At 42.0% G+C, this 13,150-nt stretch overlaps 1 protein-coding gene across 1 annotated transcript in view; it reads left to right on the top strand.

Moving 5' to 3' along the window:
- The first annotated feature begins 783 nt into the window (after window positions 1-783).
- The window catches only part of cacnb4a (calcium channel, voltage-dependent, beta 4a subunit), a 306,901-nt gene continuing 294,534 nt past the window's right edge, over window positions 784-13,150 (top strand). Inside the window, exons 1-2 of the mRNA XM_055638722.1 lie at window positions 784-1,179; window positions 1,770-1,862. Coding sequence (XP_055494697.1) covers window positions 1,096-1,179; window positions 1,770-1,862 — 177 coding nt within the window. The 5' untranslated portion in view covers window positions 784-1,095. The remainder of the gene's footprint in view (window positions 1,180-1,769; window positions 1,863-13,150) is intronic.

Here is a 13,150-nt window from a genome sequence, read left to right as displayed (position 1 = left end):
AGGGAAATGGACAGACGATGTTTCAGACCAGACTCAAGATGGGTCCCGACCCAAAACGTTGCATATCAATTTCCCTCTCTAGATACTGCCTGACCTGCTGAGTTCCTCCAGTACTTTGTGTTTTGCTTCCTTTGCATCTGCTAAGTTCATTTGGAAATGTAAGGTACGACTGTGTGACATATTTACCCAAACAAAGTGAATGAACAGTGTGTTGGACTGTTAATTGGGAAGGTCGCCCATTAGTCCGAAAGTAAAGGCTGAAGTGCCGAAGTAACGGAGTTGCTTCTCAAGTTTGATCTTGATTCTAGTGTCAGCATGTGTTGCGGGTTCCAAAGGATTTGTGTGTGTGTCAGAAATGTCACCAGGTGCAGCTAAAGTGCATTCGTTGACAATTGAGGCTATGTATGGTAAACCTCTCGCACAACGTGAGGTGCGGGAATTGATAATTCAGTACAAATGCCACTTTATGGCATCAACGCCTCCGCTTATATCGGAACAAAATTCCACGTGAGTCGCTGATTGAAATGCGTGCAGCCTAAAATGGACCATTGATGCGATCATGTATGAATGAGCACCAAGTGCAATGTTTGCATTCTCATCTCCGGTCTCCTCCTGTGAGTAATCCCGAGTCCGAAAAGCAGCATTAACAAACCAGGCACCTAATCTCCAGCGACGAGGGCAGTGGAAGGTGATTAGTCCCTGAGGTTTCACTGAATTATTGACCACTCCCAATTCATACATCATCACTCCCACCTTATTTTTTTTTTTTAATATTGGAGTGACTTCTGACTTGAAATAAGCAGGTGCTCCCCGGGAGCCCGCTCTGACATGAACCGTTCCGACGTGAGCGACTAATGTTGTACTTGGAGGTGTGACAATTTCATCCGCTCAGCTCAGCTATACCGCGGGTTACCGTGGCCGGCGGCTGCCGAGTAGCAGCGAGGATTCCCAGCGGACACAGACGGACGACTAAGGAGGGGTGGGGGTTGTCTTCGAGGCTCGGATAACCGGGAGAAAGCAGCCAGTTGCTTTCAATGGATCGCCGGCTTCCACCTTGATATCAGCAGCTCAGCCACTCGCCCAGCTCCAGACCTAATGATCTATTTTAAGATGTCCGGAGGTGGACCCTTATTTCCCAAAGAAATATCCGCCGATGGATTGCAAGCACCCATCTTTCAGGTAAAACGATGCAGCGGATTATTGTTAGTTCAATGGTCGGGTAAAGGAGCAAACATAATCCTCTATCCCTTCCCTTTCACGCCAGCATGCGAGTTATTTGTTGCATTATTGTCATGGATGAGATTACGTGCCGATGGAAGCGATATATTGTAAAATAAGGAAAGTTCGTGTGTTTAAAGATGCATTCGTTTAATTTGCAATCGTGCACTGTGACATTGACCGCTGAGAAAAATCTATCCGTTCACTTATTGGCAAACTTGCAACTAACTTTTCCAATTCAACTTTGTAATTGTTCAACCCACCCAATGTGACCCAAATTTTCACTCGCAGCCCCTGAATGTTAATTTTTCAATGTTCAATTCAAATATTATTCAACATTACAATTAAAATTTGCATTAGGCGACATTTTAATTGCATTTTGTAATTGTGACTTGTTTAATAACCTGTGCGAAGTGCTCTCTGTTTTATCCCCTTCCCTCTCTAAAGCAAACTATTTACCCCCTACTTTAAAAATAATAAATGTTTGCATAGAACAAGAGCTAATGGGTTGGTCTAACAGAGATTGTCTCCTCTCCCCATTCCCCGCGCAGTTGAACAGAGTGAACAGGCGAAGAAGTAGATTGAAGCGTTCGGATGGGAGCACGTCGTCCGATACAACTTCGACCAGTTTCATTCTCCGACAGGTATGGCCGAGAGCAGCAATCCCAGGCTAGCTCTCCAGACGCCTCCCCAAATAAGGATCTCATTATCGTTATTAATTGCTCATTACAGCCGCGCCTCAACCTTGGTCCCATTATTATTATTAGCACAGCCACCGTGCCTCTATAATTGGGAACCGGCGGGCCCTTTAATCGCATGGAAACTTTATATGCGGTACGATTTTTACTTCTGATAAGGAGGTATTTTGTCTCTTTGCCATCGCATTACAATTTTTCCCCATGACAGCCTTTTATTTAAAAACGAAGAAGCCATTACAGTAGAGATTGAGTATAATTAGCGTAATCCATTAGTGTCATTGCTGATAGCATAATGATTATAGCTGTACAGAGGATGGTGATTTGAGATGTGACGGTGTTCTGATTGAGCACACTTTGTACTCTCAAAATTTGGTGCCGTGTTGGTTTGGGTTATCAGGTATACCTTTGACCACACAGACACTTTATAACTTTGTCCACGCCCTATACTTGACGAGTCTTTGAATAATTTATAGTATGGAAAACAACGATTTGACTGTTACATGTCGCATGTGATTTAAATAAAGTATTAATCAATATGGTATTGACCATACCATAAATAGGTAGCCTTATATCCATCTTGTCATAGAGGCCAATGAAAGGAAACCTCTGCCAAAGATGGATGCGCTAGTGGTTGTTAAGAGACTTCCCTCTATGTATACTGGTAATAAAGGGATAGGGATTATGTGCAGGCTGAGATTAGTTTAAATTGGCATCATGTTTGGCATGAATATTGTGGGCTGAAGGGCCTGTTCCTGCACTGTACTGTTCTATCTAGCTGAATGCCAGTGTACAATTTTCTGATGGTATCCCTGCATCTTATGCTATAATGTATGCCACAGCTTAAAAAATATGTTTCAGGTGTCTGCCCCCATTATTCCTTCAGGCAATAACTTCCAGTGGCCAGCTATCTTTTGGGTTTTTCTTCCTTAATTTACGAGATTGATCCCTGGGATGGCGGGACTGTCATATGAGGAAATATTGAAAAGACTAGGCTTGTATTCACTGGAGTTTAGAAGAATGAGGGGGGGATCTTATGGAAACTTATAAAAGGACTGGACAAGCTAGATGCAGGAAAAATGTTTCCAATGTTGGGCGAGTCCAGAACCAGGGGCCACAGTCTTAAAATAAAGGGGAGGCCATTTAAGACTGAGGTGAGAAAAAACTTTTTCACCCAGAGAGTTGTGAATTTATTGAATTCCATGCCACAGAGGGCAGTGGAGGCCAAATCACTGGATGGATTTAAGAGAGAGTTAGATAGAGCTCTAGGGGCTAGTGGATCAAGGGATATGGGGAGAAGGCAGGCACGGGTTATTGATACGGGACGATCAGCCATGATCACAATGAATGGCGGTGCTGGCTCGAAGGGCCGAATGGCCTCCTCCTGCACCTGTTTTCTATGTTTCTATGCTCTCTTTTTTCTATCAATGACTTTACATTGATGTCCTCTTTCTGCTGAGATCCTTTCTGGTCAAGGTGCCAAATTGCAATGTTGGCATTTTCTTTGCAATGGAGTAAGGTTAATAAAAAAAGGTTGCGCTAGAATATATTGTAGATTTTTTACTTTCCAGGATATGACATGTTCTTCTCTGCTGTTACAAAATATCCATATGTGTGCTGCGATTTATTTTCTCTCGACATATGGGTCGCCTTCTGTTTGGAACTGTTGTCACCCATGTGATTTTGAGCTTCAGCACTGAGAAAATAACACTTCAGCACTGAGCATTAAAACGAAGAGGTTTCTACGACACAGCAATTATTGAGTGAAACTTACATGAAGGTATGTTTGTAGCTTTGAATTCCCTCGCAAATTGAAAATTAATTGCTCCATGTACTTTGCTACACTCTTAGTGTACAACAAATCTTCAATAATGATTGTTTGAAAATCTGCATTACGACTTCAAATCATAAGATATAGGAACAGAATTAGGTCATTTGGCCAATTGGGATAGCCCTGGCTTGAAGGTTGAAATCCTGAGGTCGTCCCATGTTAAAGTCCTTGGATTTTAACCATTCAGTCAGAATGTTATGGGTTTAAGATACACTAATTAGGGCAGAAATTTCAGAAGGTTAAGGTGACTGAGAGATGAGAAAATATTTGTGATTTCTTGTATGACTGTAATATGCTTGCCTTTCACTTATTGCCATGCCATTATCACTTCAATTGATGACCCCACCAACTTCGCTTTACTCCTTGGTTGTTTCTCAACTAGAAGCTATTTCATTACCTTTCATGGCCAATTCTATAATGTAAGTGCCCAAGACATAATTATTAATCTTCACATTTATTATTATTAAAGGCGGTTGTATTAGTGTCACCCTGGAAAGAGCAACTGTTCTACGTAACATCCGATTTTTCTCAATTGTAGTGAATTTGTAGATAGAGGATTGCAAAATACATGCTGAGATTTTCAGAGAATTCTAATTTGTGCAATTTCTCAGATATTAACTGGAATTGCCTTAATAGTAAAGGCTTGGAGGTGCTGGACTTTTGAGGGCGGCATTGTGGTAGAGTGCAACTTCAGAGACCCAGGCTTGATCCTGACCATGGGTGCTGTCTATATGGAGTTTGTACGCTCTCTCTGTGACCGCGTGGGTTTTCTCCGGGTGCTCTAGTTCCCTCCCACAGTTCAAAGACGTAAAGGTTTGTAGGTTAATTGGCTAATTTGAATTGTAATTTGTCCCTAGTGTGTAGAATAGTGCTAGTGTGTGGGGTGATCGTTGGTTAGCATGGAATCGATGGGCTGAAGGGTCTGTTTCCATGCTGTACCTCTAGTAAACTGAAGTGAAGTTTCCACGAGAGCTAATTGACGCAATATGAAGATAGACCAATTGGGAAATGAGCATTACTGGACTTCATCTTGTGAATGTAGTTGGTCAAATGGGGAATTATTTTGCAGACAGTAAACACAATGCTATATATTTTAGAGTGGTTGTGGAAAAATGAAAGGGATGGATCAGTAATAAAGGTCTTAAATTGGGGACAATCCTATTTATTTAACACAAGTGAGGACCTATTTAACACAAGTGAGGACTGGTAGGTAAGAAAACATCCGCACAGTGCGAAGCATTTAAAGGTGAAATGACAAGAGTTCAAGACCAGTCAAGGGTAACACGTAAAGGGAACCTTGGATTTCAAGGGATATGCAGGTTAAGATTTAAAAAAAAAAGAAGGGGCATGACAGAACCATAGAGAACTAATGATGGGGAACTTGTCGACTATTATAAAGTGTCGGGTAGTGCGTAAAAAGGAACCTAGGAAGGCTAAAGCCTCTGTCCCACTTTCACGACCTAATTCACGACCTCTGCCGAGTTTGCCCTTGACTCGTACTCGCAGCATGTTCATCATGAGGTCATGGTTAGGTCGTGATGCTAGTCGTAGGTACTCGTGGCATCAAGTAGGTCGGGGCGTTTTTCTAGCCTGATGAAAAATGTCCACGAGTAAAAAAAGGTCGTGAATTAGGTCGTGAAAGTGGGACAGGCCCTTAAGAGGGAGGACAAGAAATTAGTGGTGTACAATGTTAAGGTGAATGTGAAAGTGTTGTACAAGTATATCAACGGGAAAACCAGGGCCCATTTGGGACAGCAAGGGCATTCAGTGCATGGGGCCTGAAGATACAGTTATGATTCCAAATGAATATTTTTTCATTGGTGTTCACATAGGAAACAGACTTTATAGTTACAGAGTTCAGTAAAGAAGGGTGAAAATTTGGTGCAGGTCTCCATAAATGAATGAATGAATGAATAAGTGTATTGGCCAAGTATTCACATACAATGAATTTGTAAAGCAAAGGTACTCGATGACTTGGCAGGCTTAAGGATAGATAAATCTCCGGGACTGAATGGAATTTATCCCAGGCTGCAACAGGAAGCATGGGAAATGATGGTTGGCACTCTGGCTGTGAGATTTAAATCTTCGCTGGATGTGTGAGGTGCCAGATGATTGGAGTTCAGCAAACACGATTCCCTTTCCAAACATGGTGACGATAGACCTATGTGCCTCACATTAATATCTGGGAAGATCGTGGAAAAATTCTGAGAGGGAGAATTAAAGATCACTTGGATAAACAGGGACTAATCAGTGATAGCCATCATGACATAGTCAATGGGAGAGCTGTCTGACTAATGATTGGCCTCCTTGGGTGGTGAATCTGTGGAATTCATTGTCACAGAAGGCTGTGGAGGTAGAAACATCGAAAAATAGATGCAGGAGTCGGCCATTCGACACTTCAAGTCAGAACCGCCATTCAATATGATCATGGCTGATCATCTAAAATCAGTGCCCTAAAAGCTAAATCTATCTCTCTCTTGAATACATTCAGTGAATTGGCCTCCATTACCTTCTGTGGCAGAGAATTCCACAGATTCACAACTCCCTGGGAGAAAAAGTTTTCCCTCATCTCGGTCCTAAATGGCCTACCCCTTATTCTTAAATGTGCCCCCTAGTTCTGGACTCCCCCAACATCGGGAAAATTTTTCCTGCATCTAGCCTGTCCAATCCTTTACGAATTTTATTTGTTTCTATCCTCTCTAATCCTTCTAAATTCCAGTGAATGCAAGTCCAGTCGACCCTTTCTTTCATCATAAGTCAGTCTCGCCATCCCGGGAATTAACCTGGTGAACCTACAATGCACTCCCTCAATAGCAATAATGACCTTCCTCAAATTAGGAGAACATAATTGCACTCAATACTCCAAGTGCAGTCTCACCAGGACCCTGTACAACTGCAGTACAGGAAGAGGAAAAAAAAATAGCCAAGACAAATGTGGATCCCTTGAAGACAGAAACGGGTGAATTTATTACGGGGAACAAGGAAATGGCAGATGAGTTGAACAAGTACTTTGGTTCTGTCTTCACTAAGGAAGACACAAACAATCTCCCAGATGTACTAGGCGACAGATATGGAGGAATGGTGATGGAGGAACTGAAGGAAATTCAGATTAGTCAGGAAATGTGTTTGGGTAGACTGATGGGACTGATAAATCCCCAGGGCCTGATGGTCTGCATCCCAGGGTACTAAAGGATGTGGCTCTAGAAATTATGGACGCATTGGTGATCATTTTCCAATGTTCTATAGATTCTGGCTCCGTTCCTGTGGATTGGAGGGTAGCTAATGTTATCCCACTTTTCAAGAAAGGAGGGAGAGAGAAAACAGGGAATTATAGACCAGTTAGCCTGACATCGGTGGTGGGGAAGATGCTGGAGTCGATTATCAAAGATGTAATTGCAGTGCATTTGGATGCCAGTAACATGATAGGTCCAAGTCAGCATGGATTTACGAAGGGGAAATCATGCTTGACAAATCTTTGGGATTTTTTTGAGGATGTAACAAGTAAAATGGACAAGGGAGAGCTAGTGGATGTAATATACCTGGACTTTCAGAAAGCCTTTGATAAGGTCCCACACTGGAGATTAGTGGGGAAAAATTATAGCACATGGTATTGGGGGTAGGGTATTGATATGGTTAGAAAATTAGCTGGCAGACAGGAAACAGAGTGGGTATTAATGGGTCCCTTTCAGAATGGCAGGCAGTGACTAGTGGGGTACCGCACGGCTCGGTGCTGGGACCGCAGTTATTTACAATATACATTAATGATTTAGATGAAGGAATTCAAAGTAACATTAGCAAATTTGCAGATGACACAAAACTGGGTAGAAGTGTGAACTGTGAAGAGGATGCTATGAGGATGCAGGGTAATTTGGATAGGTTGGGTAAGTGGGTAGATGCATGGAAGATACAGTATAATGTGAGGTTATCCACTTTGGTGGCAAGAACGGGAAGGCAGATTATTATCTGAAAGGTCGGGTTGGGAACAGGGAAGTACAACGAGACCTGGGTGACCTTGTACATCAGTCACTGAAAGTAAGCATGCAGGCGCAACAGGCAGTGAAGAAAGCTAATGGCATGTTGTCTTTCATAACGAGAGGAGTTGATTTTCAGAGCAAAGAGGCCCTTCTGTAATTGTACAGGGCCCTGGTGAGACCACACCTTGTATTCACTGGAATTTAGAAGGATGAGAGAGGATCTTATTGAAACATATAAGATTATTATGGGTTTAGACATGCTGGATGCAGGAAACGTGCTTCCAGTGTTGGGGTAGTCCAGAACCAGCGGCCACAGTTTAAGAATAAGGGGTAAGCCATTTAGAACTAAGATGAGAAAAACCTTTTCACACAGAGCTGTGAATTTGTGTAATTCTCTGCCTCATGAGTCAGTGGAACTCGGTTCACTGGATGCATTCAAGAGAGAGTTATGTAGAGCTCATAGGGCTAGCAGAATCAATGGGTATGGGGCGAAGGCAGGAGCGGGGTACTGATTGGGGATGATCAGCCATGATCACATTGAATGGTGGTGCTGGCTCGAAGGACCGAATGGCCTACTCCTGCACCTATTGTCTATGTATCTATTTAGGTATCTATGTCCTCATTGCTCCTAAACTCAAATCATCTTGCAATGATGGCCAACATGCCATTAGTCTGAAGAAGGGTTTCGGCCCGAAACGTTGCCTTGTTCCTTCGCTCCATAGATGCTGTTGCACCCGCTGAGTTTCTCCAGCTTTTTTGTGTACCATGCCATAGCATTCTTCACTACCTGCTATACCTGCAGGTACATGTCAAGTTAATGGATATTTTTAAGGCAGCGATTGATAGATTCTTGGTTAGTGCGGGTGTCATGGGCAATGGGGGGGGGGGGGGGGGGGGGGGGGGAGCCAGAAGAATGGGGTTGAGAGGAAAAGATAGATCAACCGTGATTGAATCATGTTTTAGACTTAGGATGGCCTAATTCTGCTCCTTTCACAAGAAAAGTGCACTTGTGTTAGTGAGGCAGTTAAGTAGATGTGATCCGCAAATACTTTACTAAAGACCTTTACAAGGTCCAAAGTAGGATTCTGGTTCATACGTTACATACCATGGGATCCAGGGTAAGTTGGCAAACTGGATCCAAAAGGCTTGGCAAAAGGAGACAGAGGGAAATGATAAAGGGTTGATTTTGTGATTGGATGCCTGTGACGAATGATGTGACCACTGCTGTTGGCAATATATGTGAATTGATGCGAGACGTAAGATCTCTAAGTTTATGGATGACATGAAGATTGGTGGAGTTGTCGATACAATGGAAGGTAAGGTAAGAATGAAATTCACCCAGAGGGTAAATTTCACCTACCCAGGGGGTAAATTTGTTGATTCTGGATTTGCACATATTTTTTCTCATTGACTGACTCTGTTTGGTTCTAGTATATTGGTATATGTTCATCATTAGCTGTTCATAAATAACTGAAATAACATTGTTACGTGCTTTTTTTAAAGTTGCCAGGGGTAAACGGGTTAAATAAAAAAGGTTGGGAATCCCTGCTGTAGTTATCAATGTTGCATTGAAATAGGTTGGAAAAATGGCAAATGGAGTTTAAGCTGACAAATACGAGGTGATGCATTCCGGAAGCACAAATGAGGCTAGGACACATCTTGGGTCTTGGGATATTGAGGAATTGAAGGACCTCGGAGTACAAGTCTGTATAGATCATTGATGGAGGCAACACGGGTAAATAACATGGTTGGGAAGGTGTATGGGATACTGGCCTTCATTGGCTATTTGCTATTGTCTCTTACTATTGTAAAGCGACTTTGAGTCTTAGAAAAGCGCTATAAAAATTAAATTTATTATTATTATTAGATGGGGTATTGAATTCAGAAGTAAGAAGTTACACTCAAACTTTACAAAATCTTGGCCAGTCTCAGTGCAGTTCTGATCACCAACTTATAGAAAGGATGTGCTAGCACTTGTGTTGGTGCAAAAAGTCGCCTGGATGTTGTTTGTGATGAAGCAGTAAAAATAGAGGAGAAATATTCATAGCGAACCTTGCCCATTTCCCACGGTTCCACTCATAGAGGACCACTTTGGTTTCTGAGGACTCTATTTGTAGGCTTTACCTTCTTTCCCCATAATATGTTAATAAATATCTTTGGATTCTTCTTAATCTTATCTGACAGAGCAATCGCATGCCTGTTTCTGCTTTCCTGATGTCCTTAAGTATGCTCCTCAATCCTTTGTATTCTGCTAGAGAAACATCTGATCCTGCCTGCCTATACCTGATCTGTCTCCTTTGTTTATCTTAACTGGAACTTCAGTTTAACTGGTTTAAACTAATAGAACTGTGGTTGCTGGTCCCAAAGTGCCCACCCACAGATACTTCAGACACTTGTCCTGCCCTTCTTACTGAGAATAGGTCAAGCTTTGCCCTTTCCCTTGTACAACTCTCTACATATTGTAGCAATGTTACAAAATTTTGAGATAAAAAAAAACATCAAGTCTGCAATTTATCCCATCAGATAAAATATAAAAAGAAGTTTAATTTGACACCCAATTCACTTTCATATCTTCAGTATTAAATAAGTTATGGCCATTTTCATACTTATTCCCTATTGCTTTTCCATTAATTTGACTCAAAAGCTGTGATCGAGGACAGTCAAAAGCCCATAACTTTCTTAAAAATTAAGAGAACTGAATGAAATTTTCAGTTATTATAGATTAAAGCATTCTGAAACAAATGTGAAACAATCTTACTTGGATGACCTGAAATTAAAGCATATAATTAGTTAGCTACCTACTTGTAGCTAATTACAAAATTCATTTACTAGATCTAAACATCTATCCATTTCTTAAGAAAAGGTTAACATTTTTAAATAGCCTAAGTGTCCGAATAACATTCACACAGAATTCACAATAAAACATGATTTTTAAATCTCATTGTCATTGTCAATTTATAGGCCAAATGGAAGGAATTTGGTGTTTAATTCCCGTAAATTAATGGCCATTTAAATCGTCTTGCGAGTGAGATTTTATGGAACGTGTCCGTTTGGAACGTTGCGGTTGCGGTGAATTTAAATCCCATATCGGCAGGAAAAGCGCTGCTGATTCGTATGGGGCCTTAATCACATTTTCGCCGACGAAATTTTGATTAAAGTAATCCTAAGAAGCAAGTTTATATGTAAAATAAACGACTTACCTTATGTTTTGTCCCCCACATGAGATCCGTCCCGTTGATGGCGTTAGAAGTAGATTTTTATTTTACTCCTGCGATTAAATTGTCCAGTGTTTTTTTTTTTTGTTTAAATTTCTGAGAATTGCAGTTGGAACGATTTTTCAGCATCAGGTAGTAGCCTGAGAAAATATATCTCGGACAGGCAGGAGAAAACAGCATTCTAATCCCCCCCCACCTCACTCAAAGGCGCCAAAGTCGTGCACACGGCCAGTGACGTAACTGCAGTGCCGCTGAAGGTAAGTTTTGTAACATACCTGTATATTGGATGATGAAACATTCCTGAGTAAATTTAGAACATAGAACAGTACAGTACAACAACAGGCCATTTGGCACACATTGTCTGTGCCGAAAATGATGCCAAAACCATTTCTCATCTACCCGCACATAATTCATATCCCTCCTTTCCCCGCATATCCATATGCCTACCCAAAAGTCTCTTGAATGCCACCATCATATCTGCTTCATCCACTTCTACACTTTTTTTTTCTTAAGTAAAGGAACAACGTTAGCTACTCTCTAGTCCTCTGGGACCTCGCCTGTAGCTAGAGGATGCAAAAATCTTCATCAAGGCTCTTGCAATTTCCTCTCTTCCCTCTCTGAATAACTTGGGATAAATCCCAGCAGGTCCTGGGGATTTATCTACTTCTAATGCTGTAGATGTTTCAAGAGAGAGTTGGATATAGCTCTTGGGGCCAATGGAATCGAGGGATATGGGGAGAAAGCAGGAACGGGGTACTGATTTTGGGTGATCAGCCATGATCATATTGAATGGTGGTGCTGGCTCGAAGGGCCAAATGGCCTACTATGTTTCCATGTTTCTGAGTTTCTAATGCTTTTCAAGAGCTCTAACACCCATTCCTCCTTAACCTCAAACTGCCCTTGCATATTATCTGAATATCCCCTTTATGTTTCTTGAGTCCACGTGTGTAACCTCATTGGATGATCCCTCAGTAATGTTATCTTGGACTACTGCCAATGAAGTGCTGTTTGCAGCTATGCAGTAGTGAAGCCGACCAGTTTAGTTCAGAGAAACAGCATGGAAAGATGCTTTGTCCCACCAAATCCACACCGACCATCAATCTCCCTTCCACGCTAGTTGGTCACAAATCATCTGAAGGCAATAGAATGATGTAAACCTGATGACGTTTTTAGGTTTGAAGATCAGACAAGGATTTGTCACCATATTGGAAATTAGCGCTGTATAGGACTAGAATGAAGAATGTTTCCCTTTTTCAGGAACAATGTGATTATATGTTAAACGCTTGTTACTATGGCAATATATTTTATAGAAACATAAAATAGGTGCAGGAGTAGGCCATTCGGCCCTTTGAACCAGCAGTGCTATTCAATATGGTTATGGCTGATCATTCAAAAGCAGTACCCCGTTCCTGCTTTCTCCCCATATCCCTTGATTCTGTTAACCCTAAGAGCTATATCTAACTCTCTCTTGAATACATTGAGAGGAAGTGAGTGGATTCAAGGAATTTAAATGGTACATTATAAAATAGCGTAATTGGACTCGTAGAGCATTGAAACTGGCTCTTTGACCCAAACATAAGCAGGAGTAGACTGTTTGCCCCTTTATCCTGCTCTATCATTCAATATTCCCATTCACTCACTGCTTCTTCCTTCACTATCTCCACATCTGCTGATTCACTTAAGATCGGAATATCTACAAATATATTGAATATACTCGACAACTGTGCCTTCACAGCCCTTTAGAGTACAGAACTTTGAAAGATTTACTGCGCTCTGGATAAAGAAACTTTCTTCTCCACCCCAATTATGAACAGCTGATTGCTCAAAAGGGTCTCAGACTTCAGATTCCTGGGCACACAAAGTACGGAGGATCTCTCCTGGACTACAAACACCATCACAGCAGTCAAGAAGACCCAGCAGCGACTACTTTCTGAGGATCCTCAGGAAAAACAACCTGGAGGAGAAGCTGCTGGTGTCCTTCTACCGCTGCTCCATCGAGAGTGTGCTGGCGTACTGTATAACCACATGGCAGCGGACAGGAGAGGAGAGCCCTTCAAAGGGTCATCAACACCGCACCAAAAATCACTGGCTGCCCACTGCCCTCCCTGAAGGGCATCTTCAGCTCTCGCTGCCTTGGCAGGGCAGGCAACATCCTGAAGGAGCCTTCCCACCCTGGACACAACCTGTTCCACCTGCTGCCCTCTGGCAGATGGTACA

The sequence above is a fragment of the Leucoraja erinacea genome, chromosome 7 (assembly GCF_028641065.1).
Source record: "Leucoraja erinacea ecotype New England chromosome 7, Leri_hhj_1, whole genome shotgun sequence".
Taxonomy (NCBI): Eukaryota; Metazoa; Chordata; class Chondrichthyes; order Rajiformes; family Rajidae; genus Leucoraja; species Leucoraja erinaceus.
The sequence above is the reverse complement of the archived record's forward strand: the minus strand, read 5'-3'. Positions and strand labels throughout refer to the sequence as shown.